Source organism: Herpailurus yagouaroundi, unplaced genomic scaffold (assembly GCF_014898765.1).
Source record: "Herpailurus yagouaroundi ecotype Mexico unplaced genomic scaffold, PumYag 159, whole genome shotgun sequence".
In the NCBI taxonomy this organism is placed as follows: Eukaryota; Metazoa; Chordata; class Mammalia; order Carnivora; family Felidae; genus Herpailurus; species Herpailurus yagouaroundi.
Window position 1 is genome coordinate 50,146,697 of NW_024412400.1, and position 27,923 is coordinate 50,174,619.

Below are 27,923 nucleotides of genomic sequence, written 5' to 3' on the forward strand. Positions count from 1 at the left end.
AAGAAAGAAAGAAAGAAAGAAAGAAAGAAAGAAAGAAAGAAAGAAAGGTAACTGAAAAAAATCTATTCATAATACCAACTGAAACCACAAGAATAAACCTAACAAGACATGTAAACAAGCTACATGAAGAAAACTCTTAATCCTCATCGACGTGAAAAAAGACTTAAAATTTGGTGAGTCCTACTTTGTTCCTCAAAGGCAAAACTCAGTGTCTTAAAGTTGGTGATTCTCCTCAGTTATTCCATAAATGCAATGCAATTCCAATTAAAAAAAAAAAATCCTAACAGAATTACTTTGGGGACATTCCAGGCTATTTCTAAAATCATCTAGAACAAAAAAACACATGAAAAGAGAAAAAAATTTGAATGAGAACAATGATAAAGAACTTGCCCTACTAGATAGTTCAGAACTAGACTAATTGATCTATGGAACAGAATAAAGTACACAGTATCATAAGCTTTACCGTTTTTGTGAAATAGGGTAATCATAATTTTTAACAAAGTTAAATACCAAGAAATGATCACTGACCTCCCTACTCTAATGTTATATTTGAGCTGATTATGCAAGCTTCATGACAACATTCAAATCAATGTCTTGTAACCTAAAACAAAAGGTTGAGTTGGGGTTCTCTGAGCTTCCTGGGAAAACTATTTTCTGTTGTCTGTAAAAGAAATACAGGTACATAATCAGGCACAATACTAATAGACAAGAGGTCAGAAACTTGGAGCGGAAATGTTAAATTTCACATCAGGTAATATTACCTACTTGTAGCTAATATATTCCAATTGCAAGACAGTGATCGGATAAAATGTGGAAGGAAGAAGCAGGGTGAATTCTAGAGCAGCTTTGATCAGGGGCAAAGGACAGCAATGTAGACTTCAGAGTCCCGTGTTTTCTCATGAAAGATCTAAGCTAAGAAACTTGGGACCATTGTGTTCTCACCTATTTACTGCAAGAGCCTTCTGGTCTCCCTTGCTCTAGCTTCATCCCTCCCCTCAGTCTCTAAACTGTTGTCAGAGAGATCTTTCTGAAATTCAAATCAGAGTAATCTCTCCCCAGCTTAAAACCTTCTCCTTTGGAGTGGGGGGTGAGGGAAGGAGGATAATGTTCAAATTTCTTAGCCTGGATTATGAGGTCTTTAGTATAACACCTGGCCCTGGCCTACTTCTTCATCTTCAATCCTTGCTTATCTACCAGATATAATCCTTCTTATTCTTCAAAGCTTAGTCAAATGTTTCAACCTCCAGAAATCCTTTGCTTACTTCTCTATGCTCAAGCTACCACTGGAATATATTCCTCTATTACAGTGCTACCATAATTACATTGATATAAGCATGTCTTTGCAATATACTATGAATTACTGAAAAAAAAGTTAATACTTTTATTCACTTTCATATCCCCTACCAGCATTTTGTACATAAAACATTCAATACATCTTTGATTGTACCAATTAACTAGTAGCAGTTATGGATTCCAACAGAAACTCCCCTCCCTTGTACAAAGTAGTTTTCCCCTCCCTTGTACAAAGAATTCAAATGACATAAAGAGAGAAATCACAAGTATCTAAAATGCTTAGCATCTTCTAAAAGCAAAAATCTGTATGATTAAAAAGAGTAGGTCCAGCCATCATCATCTGGGAATAAGAGGGCTCAATTCCAGCCACAGATCTATTTCATGTCACAGAGGAAAATGTACAGCCTGGTTGTTTGGTTTTGTTTTTTCCTCCTTAAAAGAGTAAGATTGCTATGGTTTCTTCCTGCTCTAGAAATCTAGGACTCATTCCTACCTTGACATCAGCATAAGGTATTCAATACACAGTGTGCACCCTGCTGTCATGTAGGTTATACTAAGCCAAAGGGAAAATTAGTGGCAGATGCTACCAAGGTTCTAGGTCAAAGTGTTTTTTATTTGCACTCCAGAACAAATAAAATTTCTCTTCAATTAAAGTAGATGAAATGTGCATTACCCTTATTTCTATATTTATGTCATTTTATATTTCTGTGGTCCTTCCATCTTCCAAATGCTTTCAGAGGCATTACACCAGTAATTCTTATAATAACCTTATGAAGTAAGAAGTAGTATTGTCCCTAGTTGCTAAAAAGGAAGTTGGGGTTCATAGACATACAAGAGTATAAAAACGCTTGCCTTATATGCCTAAAGCTTCTTCTGACTTCTGTTTTTATGTTGCAATTCAAGTATCTTACAGTATATTGAATGTAGTAAGAATCACTGAGATAACTTCCAACTCAGAGGCTTATTATGTTATACTAAATCTTGAGGCTAATAGTATTTCCTTAAGTATATGCATAAATACACACAATATAGGAGCAAGCATGAGTTTTACACTTAACACAGTTTTAGCACTACAGATATGGCATCAAAACTCAGGTTTCTTCTCTCTGGTCTTGCTGGCTCTCAAAGAACATTTTTCAACCTTATATCCCCATCATTTGAGACAACTTCCACTAACATCGTTTAATAATAAATACAACTCAGGTTTGGTGAAAATTAGAATCTACTAATTTTAACACACTATGAAAATGAATTGATCTCTTTAATCTAAGACATATCATTTAAAACTGTTCTGGAATTCAGAAGAAAGATTTCTTTAAAAATAGTCTTGCTATCCAGTAAGAGTAATACCAAGATAGGCAGTCAGTAGAGAAAAATTTTTCACTCAGCAAAATGAATCATTAACCTGAATAATTGAAAATGTGTTAAGTAACATATGAAATATATGCTCATGAAAAAAATCTCTGGTAAGACCATCTGTATGTGAAAATATCTACCCTGAAACAAGACACCTTAAATTCATCTACCTTAAAAGCTTATATATGACTAGAAAAACTCATTGCAAATGTCCATACTGTTTCATTTTAACTTTAATTCAGTCTTAAAGATCATTACATGGTCAAAGTAATGGAAGTCATTTTCATCATTACCTCCCTGATGTGCAAAGCAAGAGAAACTTGACAGTATGCTGTGCATTTCAACTTACTCCTATATTCAGCATACGAAAGAGTTGCCAAACATATTAAGACAAAACTCTAAATGGAAAATCCTTCTGACAAACTGCATGTTGAGTTAACCAAATCCCCAAACCCTAACCTATTTCTATATAAAAGATCCTTCCAAGGCTTAGAAAACTCGGTCATGCTCAGAAATCTCATCCATGATCTATATTTTGAATAAAAAGGAAGCATCAAGGCTGGTTACTGTGAACATGACACACTGAAGTTGATACCATGAACTAGCAACAATCTCAAGACAGGCTCTCAGCGCACTGGCATGATAAAGTCACATTTGAGTAGACACACATGAATAATCTGAAATGACAGGCGAATTTCAGTTTGAAGACAAGTTTAGAAGACATTTCTTGACATGTCATTTATTCTGTCTGAACAGGCAGGAATATTTCTTATAATTCAAGAACAGTGTCCATCTATTTTAAATTTCTGATCTCCTAACTCACACTTTCAAATGTTTCTCTCATGCTACAGGAGCTGACAGACTCTAAGAACATGATACATGGATTCTGCCTCCATTTTATCTATGCTGAGTACTTATACCATGTCATTTTATAAAGCTAATTATTTTCACTATCCATGACCATCTTTAATTGATACAAATTGGGAATGATTCTGTCCAGATTACTGTAAAAAGTTAAAATACAGCTTTAGTCATTTTCAAACTGAGTAAGACTTGGAATGTTAAAATTAAAACCCACTATTCCTAAGTGTCAGGCACATAAAATTTTTAAGCATATCTATATCTTTGACTTGTAACCTAAGAATACAAATGATTTTGTCACTGACCACTTTATTACAATGTACTCCCAATTCATCAGCATGCAAATTCTACTGTTACAAAAAGTACACATTGGCAAGAAAAAAACACTTTGCCTGATCAAAAATACTTTACCTTTTCATCTCATATCGAAATAGAATACCTCAAATATGTTGTCAAGAGTTCAAATAAATATTTAAACTTAATTAAACATAAGATAAAATAAGAAATATTTACCATCTTTTACTAGGACTATTACACTTACCTTAAAATTAGTAGTATGACTCTTACCTTTTTCTGGACTCAAGTTTTTATACACTTCAAGGTCTGCCATTAAATTTAATATTGTTATACATTATTGGCAAGAGCAGTAAAATTTCTCTCTAAAGGCAAAGCCTTTTTCTGATACACATCTCCAAAAAGGAAAAGAAAAAAAAAAAAAAAAAAGGCAAAGAAATCCTCAGCAGCCCCAGGAACTTGGCTCATTCTGCCCTTTATGGCATGAGGAGATCTTCACAATCCAGGCTTTACAGTGTGGAGAAAATAAATCCATGAGATATGATTATAGAACTTTGTCCCAAACTGAAAAGCACAGCCAGCTAAGAACACTGGAAGCATCTGCTCAGGGCTGCCGCTATTGTGGGAATGCAGGCGCTGTGGCTACTTTGGGTATGAGACATGCATGCTTAGTGCAGGGCTTAAAACCCTCCAGGCATTATGCACATTTAATGTCTGGGAAGTGTAGGTCTTTAACCATCAAAGAAACCCTCCTCACCTACAGAGGCCATTGAGAAACACTGATTACCATGGTAGTGACGCAGGCTGAATGCAGAAAATGAACATGCACACACACAGAGAAACACACAGAAGCACACACACAGACACGCACACTCTCGGAAGCAAACATCACTCCATTGGAGGCAAAAACAAGCCATTAAAAAATAAGCTATCTGTGGTCCTCTACACTGTACACTACTTTGTGCCAGTCAGGGTAAGCACATATTATTGACAGCATTGAAGCTTTTCCTTGATTTTTGTCCTTATTCCACACACAAACGTAGCAATGATTATAGAAAAGACTGGAATGTTTCCAACTTAGATTGAACGAAGTGACAGTTTCAAAATACTTGGCAGTAAAGGCTACTTCTCAGGTAAAAATCACATGCCTGTGGGTAAGGGAAGTAGCAAGAATGGGTCTGAGAAAGCCAGTTTTTAGTGAATGAACAAGCATATTATTAAAGTACAATTTTCCCTAAAATATACATAAGATTATTTGTATGTTTTAATCAACTTCTTCACAGAGATAGGTAGACAGACAGACAAAACAGGCAGGCAGGTCTTTCACAAAGCAATTTACTGTAGTCTTGCATTTAAAAGCTCTAACTAGGTCTCTCCATCCTGAGCATTAACTCCCTTACTCCAGAATTCTCTACTATCAGGGCCCCTTGCCATTTTCTTCTCTCCAGCTTCAGCTGTGCCCCTGAGACTCCCATTACCACCCATTCTGTACATGCCAGCATCAACCCCTCTACTCCACTCCCATTAGGACCACATAGCCCAGATCACTAACCCATCCCTCTCCTCAGAGGCATCAAGCTCTACTCCATTCCTATTCACCTGTTTCCCAACTGAATTGCCCCTCACCCAATTTGCAAACCTCACTGTTTACTCTTAAACACTCTGAGAAATCTGAATGTCAAAGATGTATGTGCAAGTACAAATAATTAGGAGATCCTTCTTGCAAGATTGCATCTGATATACACAGAAAGAGAGAGAGAGAGAGAGAGAGAGAGAGAGAGAGAGAGACATATACACCTACCCAAAATAGCAGTTAAGAGTCTAGGAGCCCATCTGCCTGGGTTCAAATCCTGACTCTGCCACCAACCATCTGTGTGACCATGGGCAAGTTATTTAAATGGTCTGCTCCTCGATTTCTTTATTTGCACAATAGGCATAATAAAAGTTCCCATTTCAAATGTTATTGCAGGAATTTAATACACATAAAGTGCTTAGAATCAATTATTTTATATTATGATGATTATTATCATACTATGGTTATTAGTCTTGAAATCCTTTACATCAACACAGAAATGCAGTGGGGTTCATTGGTTAGTCTTAATGAACCAGTACTTTGAAAGTAGAGTGGTACCCCCAAATTTGAGGTATCTCAGAAATTCCCACTCCTGTTAAATTCAAACGTTTAATACTACCAGATAATCTTATACAAAAAGACAATAGTGTTCCCATAACACAAAATTTGTGCAAAGTGATGGGTTTCTAATTCCTGTGACTTATCAGAACCAAAGCCACCTGAAAAGCAAAAGGCATCTTTCGGTCAATCTCTCACTGCGTCCAGGAAAGAGATGGAGGCCAAAGTGCTCCCAAGGGAGGCTGGGAAAAATCTCCCTCACTCTCCCTTCCAAAGATTCCCCACCACAATCTTGTGATGCTAACACAAGGTAGGGTCAGGAGAGAGGAAGGGGGCAAACTGCTCCTCCCCCTCCTCATCCATAGGGAGTTTTCTCCCAATAGGTTCTTCATGCTTCTGGCCCTCTAGCCCTCAAAGCTCCCCAGGCTCCTCCCTAGAAAGGCTCAAACATGAAGCCCACCACCACAGCGATGGGCAGTGCCTCAGGTTTATCCTGAATGGGATGGTGAGCACTCAGCAGCTCCACAGAGCAGGTGGGGGAGCTTTTAGAAAACAGGCATGGCCCATGAGTATGCATTTGACCACCAAGGAAAACTCAAGGATTTTTTAGAGTTCAGAAATATCTACACCTTATTAAATATCCAATTCTTCAGCAGCAGCAAATAATTCTCTATGCAGCCCATTTGAAAGACTCCTTTGAAACACCTATTCTAGGGTTGGCAGAGACACTGGATGACTAACACATTGCCCCCTAGTTACTTCCCAGAGTTCTCCCAGCAGAAGGTCATGTATAAAGTCGAGGTCAACAGGCTTTAAGGGGTGGTGATGCTTCCTTTGACTGGGTCACCCAACAACCATACAGCTTTAGAATTTTTAACTTCTTACCTGAAATTCTCATTTGAAAAGACTGGGCATTTTCCAGATTAGTTCCAGCACAGTAGTTGGCATACAAAATAGGTACCTCATTAGATGTCTCCAATTTCTAATCATTAGACCTAATAGGAAATTCTCTTCCACCAATCAAGTGAAAAAGAAAAGTGTCTCCGAGTTCAGCTTCTCAATTTACAATGAGTGAACGACTTTAAGCCCCATCTGACGACATTTTCCTCACCTTTCACACCTGAGTTCTACTTCAGATTTCTTATAGAAACATCACAGAGTAACAGGCTACAGCATGGGCTTCAGAGTCAGATGGAGGAAAATCTGAGTCCCAGCTTTCATGACCTTGCGGAGTTATGGGTGGGGTGGCCAGGTAAAACAGAACACCTAGTTAAATTCAAATTTTGGATAAACAACAAAAAATTTTTTAGTATAAGTATGTCCCATGCAAAATTTCCTATATTTTTATTTGTTAAATCTGACAACCCAACTGAGGGGGCCTCTCTGAGACTAAAATATCCTCATGTGGAGCCTGTAGCACCCACCTCATAGGATATTTCTGAAGGGTAAATGAGCTAGTATAGGCCAAGAGCCAACTCCCCGTACTTGGACAAATAAGTATGCAATATCCAGAAGTTAAGTGAATGGCCACTCCAATCACTGGGTGGATATAACTTTATTTAATTAAGTCACATGCTAAAGAGGTTGTACACTATACTGTCTCCACACACACCTCAGTCTCACCAGCCACATAATTCCAAATTGAGACCAACTCAGGGCAAAAGCATGGCATATATCTCTGCCTCAAGACTCCCAAGTCCAATTAGAAAGCCTACTGACACCAAACATGGGAGCCACATCACTTCGTGAGGCCATTATTATAAAAGCTACCATTTACCAAACACCATAAACATTACCTTCTCTAATCTTCATGAAAATTCTGCAAGGAGATCTATTAGTATTCTTATTTTAAATTTAGGTAAGGAGACAGATTCAAGTTGGACAAGATGCCCAAGATCATACAGCTGTGCTAGAACCAGAATTCGAACCCAAGCTAACTCTAGGTCAGGCCCTGTCCACTGGCTCCATGTTTCAGGCCAGATGAAAACCATCTAAAGATTTCAGGCCTAAGTTCAGAATTCTTCACTCTCCCAATTAGAGAATGTTCCTCATTGTCAGAAGCTGTTAGGGCCTCTGGCTTAGGAACACAGAGATGCTTAGTAAGTAAAATCATCTGGAAAACCATCATTTCAAATTAGCCATGCAATTTTTTATGTTTTTTAAGTTTTATGTGCATTCAAAGTAGTACAAAAGCAAGTGGAACTCAGTGGTAACTTCACAGTGAAAGAGCCTCTGGGTGGTACCGAGCCACATCCTTGCACAGAACCTGTCCTTTACTCTCAAAGCACCTAGGTAACTTAGTGAAGGGTGGATTTCACAGGAACTTTCACACACTGCTGATAAACCGTAAACTAAGAGCATATATTTTGGGGCGCCTGGGTGGCTCAATCGGTTGGGCGTCTGACTTTGGCTCAGGTCATGATCTCGCGTTTCATGGGTTCGAGCCCCATGTCGGGCTCTGTGCTGACAGCTCAGAGACTCGAGCCTGCTTCGGATTCTGTGTCTCCCCTCTCTCTGCCCCTCCTCTGCTTGTGCTCTCTGTCTCTCAAAAAATGAGTAAATGTTAAAAAAAATTTTTTTAAGAGTATAAATTTTAACAAACTTATTGCAAAGTCAGGAGGCAATATGCAACAAGAGTCATAGAAATGTTTATATTTATTTTAGTCAATAATCATTACTGCTAGAAAGCTATCATAAAGCTATGAGAAATATAAAAATCTATGTACAAGGATATTTCATTAGTATTAGTTATAAAAATAACTGTCAATCTAAATGCCTATCAACAAGAGAACGATTACTAAAATATACATTCATATTTTAGAATTCTATCTAGCCATTAACAGTGTTCCAGACATTGCATTACCTGAAGAATGTCTGACATACTATATGAAAAAAGGAGGGGCACCTGGGTGGCTCAGTCGGTTAGGCATCCAATTCTTGATTTTGGCTCAGGTCATGGTCTCATGGTTCGGGAGTTCCAGCCCTATGTCAGGCTCCATGCTGTCAGTGCAGAGCATGCTTAAAATTCTCTCTCTCTCTCTCTCTCTCTCTCTCTCTCTCCCTCTGCCCCTCCCCTGCTCACACTCACACACACACACTCTCTCAAGATAAACAAAATTTTTAAAAAAGAAAAAAGATACAAACTAAATATACGATTTTTATTATGTAAAACATGTATATAAACACAGAATGGAGGACTAGAAAAATATATGAAAAAGATTAACAATGATATCTCTAGGTATTTTTATTTTCTTCTGAAGTTTAACTATATTTTAATATTTTAGAACTAGCACTTACTTCTTTTGTTCAGGAAACAAAACAACATTTTTTAGAGTACAGCCAGTTTAGTAATACTCAACTAGGGAAGAAATAATCCCTTCCCACTGGTGTATTGAAACAATGAAGAAATGTCTTTGAGAATTACTGACATTTATGGAGCACTGACTACATTTCAGACACTGCTCCTAGCATTGCACATGCCTTATTTCATCCTTACAATGCCTGTACAAGTGAATTAAGTATAATCCTTTCTCTAGTTTCAGATGTGGAAACTGAGGCAGAGAGAAGTCAAGTCACTTCCCTGAGCTGGCCCAGCAAATGAGTCATAGACCTGAGATCTGAATCCCCCACAGCCTGTATTCAGGACCAATGCTCTTCACCACATAAGGCAGTACAGAGATCCTGCGATCTATTTTTTCATCTGAAAGCCTTGTACAGAAGCACATAGAACTATTAGAGCTTAATTCCTTTTATGAAATCTCACTGTGCGCTCAACTACACGGGGAGCCCCAAATCCTCAATACAATGTAGCAAAATCACCCATATAACTACACAAACAGATGAAACCCCAACAAGAATCCTACACATACATACAAATTCAAAGAGCTAGATTTCAGGATACCCCCAAATGGATGCTCCAGGGAGATCCATGCTACCAGGAGGAGCGAGCACATTTGCTTCGGTAAGTCAGGGGGATCCTCCACTGCGGCATTATTCTGCCCGAGCCTCCCTTCTTCACCCCAAGCTGGTTCAGGCCATTCTGGGGACACTGGGCACCAGTCCTTCAACAAAATCCCCTGACCACTCCAGACCATCTGTACTTACTAGCTCTCTTAGGCAATACCTGGCTCTCAAGTAGGGGCAGCGCCATCCAATTAGTGGGTCTATGCAAATCACAGACATCAAAGAAGAGCAGCTAACTGAAGGGTAGAGACCTTTGCCCCTGAGGGTCTATTAATCTATGGGATAGCAGTGCTCGCTTCGGCAGCACATATACTAATCTATGGGATAGCACTGGAAATCTGCTCTTGGTTTATATTTACAATGGACTCAACTAAGGAAAGCTGCTGCAGTCGCTGCAGATTTGAAGTCACATGGATTAAAAAGAGTAGGGCTCCTATATCCACTCACACCAGCACAGCACACACCCATGACCTATTCACCACCAATGCATTTAAGGAGATCACTATTGTATGAAGCTCAGAAACTCCTGTCAGGACTATCCCAGAAAACTGCTAGAGCTTTTGCACCAAGTGCCATGGAACAAAACGGAATGTTACCATGAGTTCATCTTCAAAGAAAAAGTTAAGGTGCTCCACAAAGGGGTATGTAATGTCCTTAAACGCTCAGTGGCGGTAATCATGATAACCTTGCCACTCCTGTGTGGTGCTTTCCATTCTATCCCTTACAAAGCCCTTTAAGGAACAGATGCCTCAGTGAACCTGACAACTATATGAAGTGGGAGAGGCACCAGGATCATCTTGCCTTACAGATGTGGAAGCTGAGCCTCAGAGACTCTTCATGACTTGCCCAAGATCACAAAAGTAACAGCAGGGTGGGAGGGAATACCTGAAACTGGACTTTCTAATCCAAACACAGGGTTCTTCCATATCATGTATACACCCTTAACATTACTGCCAGCAAGAAATAACTGCTAGACAATAGAGTATAACCAAGAACTGTAAACCCAGTGCACTACAAAAATGTCATCTGAGAGCCAAGGAAGATCTGGAGGAACATAGGTTTCTACCCAATGACTGTTAAACTATGCTAAGAATGGCAGAAACAAGGATTCTATTTAGGCAGCAGGCTTACCATGGCTGTTTATTCACCACTGGAGACCGAGAACTACGTATTCTAATGATATGGAACATGTCCTATAGATCACACATGCTTGTCAAATAAACCAGTTTGGATTTCTCCTTCATTAAATACCTGATGTGCATCAGTGGGCAGTAATTGCTACACATTTTTAAACGTCTGAATCCCAAAACAAACTAAGCATTACCCATATTTAATATTGCTATGTTCCACAGGACAGAGATGAGCCACCCTTTGGCCCCACTGCCTCTTTGAAATGATGTTTCCTTGATGATTTATTGATCTCTCTCTCAAGACTCTTAGCGTTAAAATTAACATTCTCATATTTTTGAAAGATGACTATTGGTCATGTCACTTTAAATTTTATAGGTTAGCATAAAAATTTACAGGCACATCACTATCAGTTTCATGAAGATGTCAATATAATTCAAAATAAAATCCTTGGTAGGCTCAGAGCTTGATTTCAGTTTGAGCTACCCACAAATAACTGAGACCTCACGAGCAAGTTTTTGTACACAGGCCCTGTAAGAAACCCAGGAGCTTGCAGCCAGTGAACACTTAAGGCACTTGAAATGGTTTTGGTAGAGACATGGAAAATGTGAAAACTCAACTGACATTTGAGTTTCATGAATTCATATCTACATATAAATAAAGGTACCTAGACTTTATAAAGTCAGCATCAATTGTTTAGATATCTACCATCAGTTCTGATCAGTGTTAATTATAACATCAAGAGAGGGGAATTAACCAGAGATAGGTAGGCACATGGGAATCTCTAATAGTTGTTGACAGTGACATATATTAAAACAAGTATCTTCTCTTGGGGCTGAAGCTTTAATTAAATTCTCAAAACTTAAGTAGTGACACATTCAAACTCCCCCACAGCACTCAGGAGACATGTGTATCATTGAACAGAGAAGCCCCTTTACCTCCCCCCTTGGGAGGAGAGACTGGACAGATGGAGTGTAAGAGTCCAGAATTAACCCGAGGTACTTGTACTCTCCAGCACTCCAGCCAAAGCAGGACCATTTGCTTAAATAATAACCATGCTTGTGCCTATCTGATATTTTAGTAGAGGACGTTTTACATGCCTTAATCTGACATCTCTGAGTTTAATAAAAAGTAAATGATATTATCTGCCCAGGCATTGCTTGGCTTACAGTCAAAGACGGATTATAATATGTGCATTCAAATGGGAGGCACACGTGGTCATCATAATGCAAACCCCCTTATCCGTTAATACTGAACCCCAGAACACTACCTATACAGCTTGGTCCCATGAGGAGTGCAAACACAAAGATAACCATAAGAGAAAGGAGTGAGGGAAAGGGGAGAAGGAGATTCTAGATTATTAAATGACCTCCCTCTAAGCAAAGCTCTTCTGAGTACAGAGTGGAGAGCAACTCATATCCCTGAATGCAGTCAGTAGTCCCAACAGCTCAGGACAAACAGACAGCAGCCACATCTCTGGAAAGTGTCATAGGCCACCCAAAGCCAAGGCCTGGTTAAGGAAGGACAAAACTGCAAGGTTCATTCTGCATAGCCAGCTGACCCCAGCCCCAGCCTGCTTCAGAGCTGTTTTTGCCTCTGTGCAGCTGACCAGAGATGCTCTTGAGAACAGGAAGCAGGTTCCAGGGAGAACTGAATGGCCATAAGCACCCTAAAGGACAGGAAGAAGATGCACTCCTCTGAAACTCTAATCCCATAGTGTCTGGGAAGGATATTTTAACAACAAAATATGACCTTCAGGGCAAGGATGACCTTAAAAGACCGAGGCAGAGAGACCCCGGCCCTCTTTCTGGAAGAAAACCAAGGAAAAGGATTGTACTGACTTCTCTGGTAACAATTTTCAATATGTCACAATGCAAACATTATCACAACAGTCTAAATTCCTAACCTAAATTACTCTACAGAATTGAAAAGTCGACCCCTTTGTTGCTTTCTTGATGAGACAGAATATGGTCATCCTCCACACCTTCAACAGTGCATTTCCCACGTATTCCTTTCCAGTCTCTCTTCCCTGGGTCAAGTAATGTCATTTCTTCAGCCTTTCTTTCTTCTTCTATTATTTCCCCCAACAACAATCCTGGCTTATTGATCTTTTTTTCTGCCTAATAGCCATCCTATGTAGGTGGGACATAGCCACAGGGAGGACTACAACATAAACTCCGAAAAAAGGAACAGTAAATTGCCTGTCTACAGATGCACTCCCGGGGCCTACAGTGCATCAGGCCAGTTGTGGGCACCAGGAGGTCTGAGAGCAGGGAGACCCACCTGAACACAGAAGCTCAGATTCCAGAAAGCTGTCCAACTGCCAGGAAGACTCTGGGAATAAAGCAGGACCTCAGACCCCAAAGGATGATGGAAGGAATCCAAAACTGGGGAGCATGAAGAAAACCAGTTACTGCGATAGGAGTATATGTTAAGGCTGAATGAGGGAACGACCACAGGAAGTCTTTTCTCTGTAAATCTGAGAGAAGATGAAGATGGAAACTACTCATGGGCTGTTCCCTTGACACAAAAATTATTATCAACTTATTAAAGTTTCCCAAATGGCCTTCTAGTAAACACACTAGCCCAGAGATCTAGGATGAGAGAGAGAAACAGCCTATGGTACCAAAAGAAGGTAGAGATCCTCAGGAGAAAAGGAGAAAGGGAGTTCCAAACCGAAAGAAACTAAGCACAGTGGGGCGAGAGTTAGGGGCACGGAGTAGTTGAAAACTATGTGACAGCTATCAGATATGGAATCAAAACGACACAAGTTCAGATCTTGTTCCACCAGCTAGCTCAGCAACCTGAGCCAAATTATTTTAAATTCCCCTAAGCCTCAGTTTCCGTGTCTACAACAGTACCTACGGTATCAGATTCAGAAGTTCCTGGCCCAGTATAAAAGTCCTCTAAGCAGGACCAGCTACATAATCTCTGGGTCCAGTACAAACTGAAAACATGGGCCTTTGTTCAAAAATAAAGAATTTTGGGGCGCCTGGGTGGCGCAGTCAGTTAAGCGTCCGACTTCAGCCAGGTCACGATCTCGCGGTCCGTGAGTTCGAGCCCCGCGTCGGGCTCTGGGCTGATGGATCAGAGCCTGGAGCCTGTTTCCGATTCTGAGTCTCCCTCTCTCTCTGCCCCTCTCCCATTCATGCTCTGTCTCTCTCTGTCCCAAAAATAAATAAACGTTGAAAAAAAAAAAAAACTTTAAAAAAAATAAATAATAAAGAATTTTAACAGGGCACCTGGGTGGCTCAGTTGGTTAAGCCACCGACTCTTGGTTTCAGCTCAGGTCATGATCTTCACAGTTCGTGAGTTCAAGTCCCGTGTCAGGCTCTGCGCCAGCAGTATAGATCCTGCTTGGGATCTTCTCTCTCCCTCTCTCTGCCCCTCCCCTGCTCGTGCGTTCTCTCTCTCTCTCTCTCTCTCTCTCTCTCTCAAAATAAATAAATAAACTTATTTTTTTTAACGTTTATTTATTTTTGAAACAGAGAGAGACAGAGCATGAACGGGGGAGGGGCAGAGAGAGAGAGGGAGACACAGAACCGGAAGCAGGCTCCAGGCTCCGAGCCATCAGCCCAGAGCCGGACACAGGGCTCGAACTTACGGACCGCGAGATCGTGACCTGAGTTGAAGTCGGACGCTTAACCGACTGGGCCACCCAGGCGCCCCAATAAACTTAATTTAAAAAAAAATAAAAAATTTCAAGATGGCAATGGTAAAGCATTAAAGCAAGTACCCGTCACACACACCTCGGGCCAGCCCAACCCTGAGAACTTAGTTGTTGTTGTTGTTGTTTTAAGACTTTTTGTTAAATGTTTTATTTATTTTTGTGAGTGCACAAGCAGGGGAGGGGCAGAGAGAGAGTGACAGACAGAAGATCCAAAGTGGGCTCTGCACTGACAGCAGCAAGCTGTATATGGAGCTTGAACTCACAAACCGCGACATCATGACCCGAGCCGAAGTCTGTGTCACTCAACGAACTGAGCCACTCAGGTGCCCCATTTAGTAGTTTTTATGATGCCATAGCATTTTCTCTATGTTTGTTAGTGTCCTTCCCCAGGTCTGTTTCCCTATAGAGATCAGATTTAAAAAAAAAAAAAAAAACTTTCAAAAATAAAGGACCTTAAAAAACATTTAAAGGGCCTTACCAATTTTAAATTAACTTAAATTGATAATCGTGCCATGATTATAAAAGGTAATATCCCCATTCTTAGGACATATATACTGAGGTATTTAGGGGCAGACCATGAGGTGTGGAACTTATTTTCAAATTATTCATAAAAAATAATTTGTGTGTGTGTGTGTAGAGAGTGAGTGTACCAGTTTGTAATGATAAAGCAAATGGTGTTAAAGTTAACAGTAAGTAGGGCACCTGGGTGGCTCAGTCGGTTAAGAGTCCAACTTCAGCTCAGGTCATGATCTCACGGTTTGTGAGTTCATGCCCTTTGTCGGGCTCTGTGCTGACAGCTCGGAGCCTGGAGCCTGCTTCAGATTCCGTGTCTCCCTCTTTCTCTGGCCCTTGCCCACTCATACTCTGTCTCTGTCTCTCTCTCTCAAAAATAAATATTTTTTTAAAAATTAAAAAGCAAGTTATCAGTAAGTAAATCTGGGTAAACACAAATGAAGTTTCTTTGTTGTATTCTTATTCTTGCAACCTCAATTCTTGAGGAGCCAATTACTTCCAAAGAAAAAGCTTCCATAACATAAAGTTCCCACGTGAGCTTGGGGGGCGTGGAGACGCAGGAAGAGAGCAACAGCAAAGGAGAGGCAAGGCTGTAAGCTCTATACAGACAGGGGCCATTGCAACTTTGTTAACTGCAGAATTCCAGCATAGAACTTAGGTCAACAAACATTTAAGGCAGGAAGCAGAAAGGAAGCAACATCCTGTGCTCAAACTACCTTGGGGAATAAGGACCCGGGGCAGGGACAGATGGTTGATAGTTATACCAGCACTTGGGAACCAGCAAGCTGCCTCCATTTAGCATGAGACCAAGAATCGTGTGAATATGAGCGAACAGTAGCACATGGTGTGTACCACCCCCTGCACCACACTGAACAGGGCCTCAGTTCTTATCACTTGCTAATAGTTCAGGCAAACTCATCTTAGGCCCACCATTTGACCTTCCCAGGCTTCAGGATCCTCACTGACAGAATGTGGGAGATTACGAGTGCATTCACTTACGGGGCATCTCCCATATGCCAGGCCCTAAAGTCACATTCCCTGTTCTCTACAGCTTTCATTCTAGAAGGATCTCACAAACTGGATGCAGATTTTCTCGAGATCCTTGTGGCCTTTTCCAGCCCTGAAAATTCCACACAAAAACTATGGGGCTTTTTACTTAAAAAATAGCACCAATATTATGGTATAACCACTCTCTGAAGTAGTCATAGAAAATGGAAAAAAAAAAAAATAGGGGCGCCTGGGTGGCTCAGTCAGTTAAGCATCTGACTTTAGTTCAGGTCATGATCTCAGTTTGTGGGTGCAAGCCCCATGTCGGGCTCTGTGCTGACAGCTTAGAGCCTAGAGCCTGCTTCAGATTCTGTGTCTCCCTCTCTGCCCCTCCCCCACTCATACCCTGTCTCTCAAAAATGAATAAACATTAAAAAAAAAAAAAAGAAAGAAAATGCATACTCTCCTAAAGGTGAAAATATATTCAAGTGGCCTATGTTTAACTTTTTTAAATTTATTTTTATTTTAGAAAGAGAGAGAGTCAGAGGAAAGAGAGAGAGAGAGAGAATCCTAAGCAGGCTCAGAGCACAGCCTGACGTGGGGTTTGATCCCAAGACCCTGGGATCATGACCTGAGCCGAAATCAAGAGTTGGATGCTCAACCAACTGAGCCACCCAGGAGCCCCTATGGTTAACTTTTTTTTTTTTAATCTACATACACATGAGCAGTGAAATGCTTGAGAACATACACAATTAAGCCTTCTACCAATAATCAAGTTGATTTTTAGGTACCAAAATTCTTGTTCCTTAACAAGGTATACAAATAGTAAGAATTTCAAAAATTTAATAAAGCTCTGTGGCTAGAAAAAAAAACATTATAAAAGATAGAAATACTTTTTAAAGCAATAAATTTAGCAATGAGAAAAATAACTGTAAAGTGTAGAATAATAATTAGTATTAAAATTAAAACATCCGAAGTGTTTTAATTTTCTGCTTCATTAGTCCTCCTCATTCACAGTCAACTGGCATAAAAATGGTTACAAAGGCTAATTTTGTTAAAGACCTTGGAGAAAAGAGGAAAGAATTGCTCCTTCATGAATACTAAAGATGATAAAATAGGAAACCAATGACATTTTATCACTTTATAGAAATTAATCTAATTTAAAAATAATTTAGTACTATGTTTTATGCAGAACTTGTTATGTATCCAAGAAAAAAATTTATAATATTAGTATCATGGTACCTACAGTTGCCAGATATTAAACATCTGCACTGATTTATATAATTTAGGACAAATGGTAAGGGACAAGAGATCAAAAATATAATTAAAGATTCAAAATAAGAGGCATATGAAAATAGTATTTCCCAGATGGATTCTCAGGAGCTAAAGTGGGAGCACAGATCTATGAAAGTTGGTCTCAAACACAGGCTGCAAGTTGAGATGCCAAGTATTTGTCCTTCAAAAACCATCCTCATGGACGCTGACGTAATTCACAAAGATCTGGACACTCTATTATTTTTTGGTAGATGCAAAGAGGGACCACTTTAACAAGTTAACTTCTACAACTAAAGGCCATTCTTCTACAGTTTTACAGAGCGGCAGCTTTAAAAGCTTTATCCTTAGAAATGAAAAATGTTCTAAATGTCCTTTGGATTCATGGAGTCAACACTTTACCAGATAGTAAATTACCAGATAGTGAAATCATTACTTGATCCAAATGCTACATGGATTATATTACTCTATTTGTAAAGTTCAGCACCTGGCTCCCCACAGAGAGTTAATAATCATTTATTAGCTACGAAGACAGATACAAAAGTCACTTGGATGCCACCGGGTGGAGAGAGCCCTGTCTCATGGAACCCTGCTGCCCTCAGTGAAGGGCCAAACAGGGCCAATGCCCAGAACTTTCTGCCCTGTTGTTGCATCTCTGCAATGAATATCTTCTTAGTCACCTGGCTAATACACAGAGGCTTTGAAATGCTTTCAGGTAAAATTCCTTTTATGTCACAATATTCCAATGCTGTAAAGAGCTAACCATTTCCCATAACCAGAAAGTGAAGAGATTTACAAGAGGTATCCTGCAGAAAATCCATATAGCATTTCATAATACTTAGCTCAGATCATAAAGACCAGTTGAACTGCATTAGCAGAAGGTTGGCATTTAGAATTAACTCTGCCAATAGCTGGTTGGTATGAATATGAACCAGTCACCTTCTTATCTATTAAAAAAAGAGCGGTTTTAGTGAGAGGTTTATAACAGATTACTTTGAAATATGATAAAAACTAAGGACTGTGTTCATAGAAGGACGCACAAATGTATACATATATACATAGCGTGTTTTGAATAATGTTCAATGATTTCACTAATGTCCTGAATCCCAGTCACAGGTTCAGTTTGGAATCCTTCAATCAGATGGCTTCCCAAGTCCTTGCTAGTTCTGATATGCAAGGCATCATTGCAGACCAGGGTATTGCTTATATCCTCAGCTATACCTTCCTAGGTTTAGACATAGGAGGTTCATATTTTTAAGTCCATTCTACAAAGAAAATTACCTGGGCATTTATAGCTTCATGTCTCCCACTTGAAAATCTGAGCACTGTGGGGGAACCTGGGTGGCTTAGTCAGTTAAGCGTCTGACTCTTGGTTTCAGCTCAGGTCATGGTCTCATGGTTTGTGAGTTCGATTCCTGCATCGGGCTCTGTGCTGACAGTGTAGAGCCTGCTTGGGATTCTGTCTCCAACTCTCTCTGCCCACCCCCCCTGCTCTCTCTCCCTCTCTCAAAACAAATAAGCTTTTAAAAATTTTTTTAAAAAGATAATCTGAGCATTGGGATAGCATTTGGGGTCTCTGTCTTTAACTATATCCCTTACAGACAAGTTTCCACCATCCAAATGTATCATTTGGTGGGAAACAGTTCTTCTCTTCCCCCTAACTCCCTTCCTCTCCCAATTCTTCCTTGGAGGTAGGAATATGCTCAAGGGCTCACACCTAAGCCCAGTGGATCTCAGAGAAGTGTTTACACTTTACAGTGTATACAAATCACCTGGGTATCATGTTAAAATGCAGATTCCAAATCAGTAGGTACCAGGTGCAACTCAGAGTCTGCATTTCTAACATGTTGCCAAGGACCACTACAGCTGATACCAGTTCTCAGCCCCTGTGCACTGGTTCCCTAAGTGTTCTTCTCAGCTTAAAGGCAACTCACATTGGTGTCTCTGTGGAGTTCTTCAGTAGCCCCTAAAAGATCTAGAAGCCTTTTTAAAATTTTTTTTCAACATTTATTTATTTTTGGGACAGAGAGAGACAGAGCATGAACGGGCGAGGCGCAGAGAGAGAGGGAGACACAGAATCGGAAACAGGCTCCAGGCTCTGAGCCATCAGCCCAGAGCCCGACGCGGGGCTCGAACTCACAGACCGCGAGATCGTGACCCGGCTGAAGTCGGACGCTTAACCGACTGCGCCACCCAGGCGCCCCTAGAAGCCTTTTTAAAACATGCAAACCCACACCCTCAATTGCTTTAAAAGAAAAAAGTTTGTGTAACACATCATTGTATCAAAGTAGAGAAACCCCAGGATTTAAGAGTCTGACAAACCTGGGTTTGAACACCATAATCTAACAATGTGGTCTGATAGCAAACTGTTTACTTCTCTGAGTCTCATCTGTAAAACTGTCTTGTTGAAAGACTCAAGAGAGAGAATGCTGGTAAAGCAACCACCATCACCAATTTGATTCAGGATTAACTCAAATTCCCTGATGGTGCCCCAAGATTATTCAAATGTAGAATCCATGGATTCCTCCTGACTAGGTCTAAATTTAGTTATCTTAACACTAGCCCCAAATTGCTGTGTCCGCCATATAACCCCATGTGCAAAGAAGGAGGTATCAGGTAAGCACACAAGTGATCCAAGATTTCTCATTCACACTCTGAAACTTCTAGGAATAACACAGGGGTCCTCAGCATTAGTTTTCTCACACGAAGAGAGATTAGGGGTGAAACAGATGTCTACAAGGGCTGACAAAGTTTGCCATCTACAAAAAAATGTATGTGTTTCTCTAAGTCTCTAGGTACCCCCTTTACCAAGGTAGATAGGCAAACAATTCTAATGATATGCAGGATTACATCTGATGTATTCCAAATGATGGCACTGTTCCCTCTAATTCCTGTGTTTCATTTTTATTTCTCTATCAATTCTTAAATTATCCTGCTGTGAACTGGGTAGTAATCATTATGGATTAATCACAACAAAATACTATTTATATGTTCTTTGTTACCTATTCTTCTTAGGAACCTTCCCAAAGTATTTCTGTTCATCATCAGGAGGCCATGGATAACATTGTGAGATCAGTTAACGCTCAAAGGTTCATTTTTGTATCATGTAACAGATATATTGGCTATAAAGACAAATCACGGGACACTAAGAAAACATATTTAAAAAGAGTAAGAAGTAAGGGTACCTGGGTGGTTCAGTTGGTTAAGTGTCCAACTTTAGCTCAGGTCATGACCTCATGGTTTGTCAGTTCAAGCCCCACACTGGGCTCCGTGCTAACAGCAAAAACCCCACTTCAGATCCTCTGCCGTCTTCTCTCTGCCCCTTCCCCACTCATGCTCACGCTCTCTCTCTCTCTCTCTCTCTCTCTCTCTCTCTCCCCCCTTTCTCTCTCCCCCTTCTTTCTCCCCCCTCTCTCTCTCCCCTCTCTCTCTCAAAAATAAACGTAAAAAAATATGAAGTCTGTTAGGAAAGAAAATATGAAGGTGAGCATATCACTTGCCCCCCCCCCCCCACACACACACACAACGCCTCTGCATAAAAATCAAGATTTTCAAGCATCCCTTTTGGCCGGAATAAAGAAAAATTACATACTGAATTATATCAGTAAACTAATACCTGATTTAGCTTACTATCATTACCAATCAATGTTTCAGTCAATCAACAACTTTAGTCCTCGGGGTACCTGGGTGGCTCAATACATTAAGCATTCAACTCCTGGTTTTGGTTCAGGTCATGATTTCAGGGTTCATGGGTTCAAGCCCCACATCAGGCTCTGGGCTGACAGTGTGGAACCTGCTTGGGATTCTCTCTTTCTCCCTTTATGTGGGGAAATAGGTTCTACTTACATAAATGGGTAAGAAGAAAATCTTAGGGCAGAAAGACACCACCACAGGATGAATGCACTCGAGGTTAGCTAGCGAGATATTGTAATGGGATCATGAGTAACTTGTTATACCACCTGCAAGAAATTGCTTCCCAGCTGACACCAATGTACCTTGATCACAAACTCCACTTTCCCCCCAGACCCTTTGCTTCTTACGTAGGCAAGTTAATGATTACTATCTGATTGTTTTCTCCATGTTCATGTGTGTAAGATCCTATTTTCTTCATGTTCTCCACGTGGATAATAACTTGTTTTCTCCATGTTCATCACGTGTGTAAGATCTTGTTTTATTAACATTCACCACGAGGATAATGTCTTGTGAGCTCAAGAAAATACGGAGAGTAAGCTCCTGTTCAGGGCTCTTGTCTCCTCCAGGACATTAGCCTCTCTCATATTGAATTCTGCATCCGCTCTCTTGCTGGATAAGAGAGAACTCCAGACTCATAGTCTGTGACACCTTTCTCTCTGCCCCTCCTGCATTTGCGTGCACTCTCTCAAAATAAATAAACTTTAAAAAACAAAATACAACTTTACTGATTCTCACCCCTCCTAGTGCATCAAACTCACTTAAAAATAAATATATAGAGATATAGAGGTATAGATATATACCTAGATAAAAATGTAGATATAAGGAATCAGTGAATTAAGATATCTGGGTCCCACACCCAAGAGATTATTTTACTGGACTGAACTAGACCCCAAGCATCAATATTTTTTAGATTCTAATGTATAACCAGAGTTGAGAATTGCTACTTAATCTTTGGTTTTTCAATCATTTTAAGAAAGCAGAGACTTAAAACACATACTGAGGGGCGGCTGGCTGGCTCACTTGGTACAGCATGCAGCTCTTGATCTCAGGATTTTAAGTTCAAGCCCTACACTGGACGTAGAGCTTGCTTTAAATAAATAAATAAAACACATACTGAGATTACTGTTTTCTGTTTCTTTGATCTTTTCTATACTCTCCAACTTGTTTTTACAGTGAGGCTGCATTGCTATCACCAGAAAAATAAAATGGAAAAAAAAAATGTTTTAAGGAAACCAGCATCCACAAAATCCCAAGCATAAATGACCCTTCTACATTTTCCCTCTTCCTCAATATTCACACTATTTGTGTCCATATCCTTCTTATTAGATGTCCCCTCTTCCCATACTTTTATGATTTAGTACAATACAGGCTATCATAGAAAATAACCATTATCAAATTCATGAATTCTATAGCTCTGTATCTGCCACCTTAAGTCTGGGCTTTTCAATCCACCAGAATCTAATTGGCTGCCCACTGGCATCTCCCAGGGAGCTCTAAAAATTCCCCCACATCCTGGACACACCCCAGACCAATTAGATGAGAATCTTGGAGTGGGACACACAACAGTTTTATATCCCCAGGTGACTTCAACGTGCAGCCAAGGCTGGGAACCAGTGGCTTTAAGAGTTAATTAATACAAGTCTCCACATCTAGCAGTAAGCTCCTGCTAGCTTAAAAGCACAATACCTTGGTGTAATTTCAAAGAATGGTCATTTGTGAATATGCATCGATGTTCAATTTCAGGTTGGCAAGGAATAAAAATAGACACTAAATAATAAATGTGTTCACTGTTCTCCCTTTTAATTGGATATAAGTCACCATCTTTTATAGTTAAATATGAAAAAGTCTAAGAACACTGTCACATATTCTGACCCAGTTATAAAATAGGCAAAACAAAATTGGACAAAAAATGTTTTCACAAACTCTGCATTTATCTTACTCAGGTCAGTGTTATATCTGAGTGACTTTGCTACTTGGTAGTCAGAATTATAGTCTTATATTGCTTGAGATTCTTAGATGAAAGACCTAGGTGCTGACCATTCTTCTTGTTTGTAAATCTGAAATAAAGTGCATCTGCTAAAGTTTTAAAGAAATCCTGTTCTGTTTGATTATTCTTCTCATGTACCCCCAGGCCTCCTATCCTCCTCTTTTACAGAGAAAACTGGTGCTTTTGTTTTGGTGCAGGTCTGTTCTATGCTCTCTGGGGTAAGAATTAGCCCACAGACAACACTCACTTCTGTGGAATGAACATTTTTCAGACACAAGAAGCAGAGAATGTTAACAGTATGCAAAATACCGCAATTAAACAGGTTTTACTGATAGTGTTATTTTAATGAGTGAAACCTCCATATTCAGAGTTGAATAAAATAAACACACATATGACCAACATGGAAATTCTGGAGGGTAGTCTTAAATGAATTCAGAAAGTCTAAAATTCTTTTAAAGAAATGGGTTTGTCCTTTTCCACTTCAAGCCATTACACATCTGTAATAATCTCTTCTAAAGCACACTCGGATTCTCAGCAGAAGTGGCCTTTTCCTTCTCAGTCTCAGGAAGGAATGGTTTATGGGTATTGCTTTGTTTTCTAAGGCAAAAGCATGAGTGAAGGAAAGAAGAGGGTCTGCAGCCAGAGAACTGATGCATTCCACAGCACAAAGATTAAAAGCTTAGCTCAGAGTGCAAAAATAATGAAACAGTAGGTGGTTCTTATCTCCCCTCTTGAGTGAATTCACTCTGCAGTATTTTACTGAGCACCTACTATAATGTATGCAACGTACTGTACAACGTACCAGAGATAGAAGTCAGAAAAGTCTCTATTCTCCTGGAACTTAGAAGGAATGGGGCGGACAGAAATTAAACTGGTTTTCATGAAACTATTGTATTACCACAGGGATAACACAGTGAGTCAGCAGTGCAGGGCGACAGGAGAGCCTAAAACAGGAGCCTGACCTAGTCTGGGAAGTCAGAAAAGGCTTCTCTGCAGAAAGGACCTTTACTCCGGGATCTGAAGGAGGAGTTGAAAGCTGGACAAGTGAAGGAGTGAGTTTTGTGAGCATGGAATGCAAAAGGCCACACAGCCAGGGCATAATGAAGGAGGGGAAGAGCAAGTTGAGGCTGGCGAGGCCAACCGGTACCAGCGGGACCGTGGAGTTCTGCTGCAGACGTGAGTCTGAGGATCCGGACGGCATCAGCAGAGTGCCAACTGAGAGGGTGGACATCTGGGTAGGGAGCACCGAAGGGCAGTCTAAACCAGGGTGCGCCGTTGGGAGTTACCAGCGTGTGGACGGGAGCTGAAGCTGCGGAAGAGTGAAACCACTCCACACGAGGCCGCGAGCCTTAAATATGAGATCTGAATCTCCTTTGACACCAAGAGTTTGCACTTGTAACAACCTCAGACATGCTTGCGGAGCGAAATGAGCCCTAAGGTAATACATAAAGTATCAAAGGTCTATTGGGATGACTTTTCATTTACACAAAACAAAAGAACAAACTACAATTTTTTATTTATTTTATTATTTTAGGGTGAGCGAGAGAGCGTGGCAGAGGGGCAGAGAGGGAGAGAGAGAGACAGAGAAAATCTCAAGCAGGCTCCAAGTTCAGCACGGAACCTGATGTGGGGCTTGATCCCACGACCCTGGGAACATGACCTGAGTTGAAATCAAGAGTTGGCCGCTCAACTGACTGAGCCACCCAGGTGTCCCCAAACTGCAATTTTTAACCTCTGTTTTGATAGCTGCAAAATAGAAAGGTATTGTGACTACAAATGCAATCACTAATAATTATTACTGTGGTCCAAGAAAAAAAAAAAAAAACCTGGATCTTTTGTGCAACTAAATTAAATAATTACGTTGCCCTGAAACAACCCTGAATCTACTCACGGAAAGACATTTCATCCTCCCATCAATCTCTGTGCATACATTAGACACAGAGGAGGAAAAGACAATTGGGAAAATGAGAGAGCAGGGGAAAATTAATTATAATTATGGAAATGCAGCTTAAAGAACAAAGGCTTAAATTTGTAACACAGGTCTAAGGGGAAATAATTCTCATGAGCAGCCATTTACAATGTGAGAAGTCTGCAAATCTGAAGGAAACGGTGACTGTTTATTAGACATGTTATTTCTTCTTTCTAATTTAGTAATCAGAAAATTGGTACTCCCAAGCATAAAGGAGTAAAACAATCACGGGCCTTTCTGCTTGGTTGGACAGCCAATGGCCATGGTTTAAGAGAAGGAACTCGAAGGTCCAACAGGAAAGGCCCGCCACGGATCTCACTTAACTGCAACAGGCTTGTGGCTCCTAGCAGCTGAAGCTAACGCTTCAAAGACTGAACATTGTTACTTCTCACCAACCTAGGCTTCCCAAATATCCAGACCTTCAGTTTGCCATTTTGCACTCGACTCAGATCTTTTCATCCCCTCTGTCATTACAGAATGTGAGTGGCCTCGACATAGAAAGCATGACAAGAAAGAGATCACTGTGATTACCCAGGAAAATCTCCCCATTAGATTCCCAAATGGGGAAAAGAGGCTGAGACATCTCAGCGTGGATTTTTGTAAATCCAGATCACTGCTTGGTTCTGATCAATCCAGCTACCTAAACTTGAGCAAAGCAAGCACAATGAAAACCACCAGTACCTTTGGGGAAATGAAGTCACCCTAATTCGAGCTGGTGTGGACAAGAATCAGAGTGGCTCTGGAGAGGTCAGAGGAAACTGTCAGGGGTTAGGGGGATAGGATTCCACCCAATCAAAGTCACATTACCTGATCCCCTATTATGTGTACAGCCTAGAGCCTGAAGGGCAGGACAGCACTCTGAGGAGTGAAATCAGAGGAAGCACCCCTCACTGCCAGAGACAAGAAGGGGAAGAGCCAGCAAAGAATGTTTCAGAGGTTTCTTCAGCCTTGTGGGACTCACCCCTATAACAGTGTGAGAAGAGACAAAACAGACAACAGGCAGTAAGGCTGGGAAGAGCAGACAGCGGCTGTATACCCCTTCCCATCCTCCAAAGCCCACAGCAGTCTGCACACAACTCCTCATGAAGAAACATGGAGATAAGAGACAAGTAGGGCCGGACAGTTGCCCAAGTGTCCTCAGGGGAAGGGAAGCCATGCCTCAGCCAGAAGCAATTAGGAACAGAGAATGAGGGGGGCTGGAGGGAGACAGCAGGCCCTCTCTGAAGAGTCCCTGGTGAGGGGCCAAGTGAAATTAAACGTCCACGGAGATGGACCCAGAGCAGGTCTTGATCACCTCGCCACCATGGACATACAAACAGGTGCCCAGGTGTGGGCTTGAAGAACTTTGCTTCCCCATCTCTCTTCCTTGTACCAAAACCTGAGGAGGAAAGTCCGAATTCCTCTTCAAGGGGAAGAAGTACAGTAGAGCCACATGAACCCCCACCATCAGCCCCCAACAGGCAGCTCAAGCCTGTGCTGGGAGTCAGGGAGGAGATGGGGCTTAAAGGAGTTTGAGATTAATGTTTTAAATTAGATCAGACCCTCGGTAATCAAAAAATAGCCAAGAAAGTAATAGAACCTGCCCAAGATGTTGCAAAGAGTACTTTTAAAAACTTTAATTGGGGAAAGATTAAATAATTTCTTGTAAATGCTACACTAACTTTAGAATACTCAAGAAACCAGCTACAGATGAAATGCCCATCGTGGAGGAAGATAAAAAAAGAAATTAACTTGCAATTTTAAAATATAAAATAAATAGCATTTCATTGAGGTTTTCATTGAGAATTTATTTTCTATAAGTCTAGGAAATGAAGAAATATCACGTTTCCAAAAAGCTATAGAGTAAGTCTGTTTCATACCAGCTCATATTAAAGGTTATTTCCTTTGTGTTATAACTAATATATAAGTATCCACTTTCGTAAGGCTGGCTGTGATCTGTCTCAGACCACAGAAGGAGGAAAGTGCATAAATCAATTTGGTCAGTTAATTCACAGCAAATTCTCCAATTAACCTCTGTTTGAAAGTGGGATGAGGAGAGGTTAAAAATAAAATAAAACAAAAACTTTTAAGTTTATTTATTTTTGAGAGAGACAGAGATGACATGAGTGGGGGAGGGGCAAAGAGAGAGGGAGAGAGAGAATCCCAAGCAAGCTCTCGCTCTCAGCACAGAGCCCAATGCAGGGCTCATGAGATCATGACCTGAGCCAAAACTAGTCAGACGCTTAATCGACTGAGCCAACCAGGTGCCCCAAAAATAAAATACTTTTTTTAAAAAACCAAGCACTGGGGCGCCTGGGTGGCTCAGTTGGTTAAGCATCTGACTTCGGCTCAGGTCATCATCTCACAGTTATGGGTTCAAGCCCCGCGTTGGGCTCTGTGCTGACAGCCCAGAGCCTGGAGCCTGCTTTGGATTCTGTGTCTCCCTCTCTCCCTGCCCCTCCCCCGCTTGCAGTCTGCCTCTCTTTCAAAAATAAATAAACATTAAAAAAAAATCTTTTTAAACCAAGCACTTACACATTTAGAAGTCATTTGTCCTAAATCACAGCATTTTGCTGGCATGGAAAGTCTATCCCACAGGGAACAACTCACCCAAAGTGACCCAGCTGGAGGGCTGGCCCTACAGGGTGCCATGACCCTATGCAAGGCCCCTATAAGGCAAGCCATGCCTGCCTTTGCCTAAGCCTTCACTGCCTCTGGCATATTTGCAAGGTGCACCAGAACATCATACACCTGAAAGAATGCTTCATTCGATGCTTTCTGCCATAATGGCAGATCCTTTGGGGACAGGGGGTGAGGGAGGGGAAGG

General features: G+C 40.7%; 1 protein-coding gene and 1 pseudogene across 9 annotated transcripts in view; one reads left to right on the plus strand and one right to left on the minus strand.

The window, feature by feature from the left end:
* Nucleotides 1–1,203, plus strand: part of LOC121033391 (40S ribosomal protein S11-like) — a 1,787-nt pseudogene extending 584 nt beyond the window's left edge.
* The window catches only part of PLCH1 (phospholipase C eta 1), a 223,166-nt gene that overhangs the window by 156,652 nt on the left and 38,591 nt on the right, over nt 1–27,923 (minus strand). Inside the window, exon 1 of one of the 9 annotated variants that reach the window (XM_040480554.1) lies at nt 4,078–4,558. The exons of the other annotated variants lie outside the window; for them this stretch is intronic. Within the exon in view, the coding sequence (XP_040336488.1) occupies nt 4,078–4,120 (43 nt within the window). The 5' untranslated portion in view covers nt 4,121–4,558. Of the gene's footprint in view, nt 1–4,077; nt 4,559–27,923 lie in introns of those variants that run through there. 9 annotated transcript variants of the gene reach the window in all.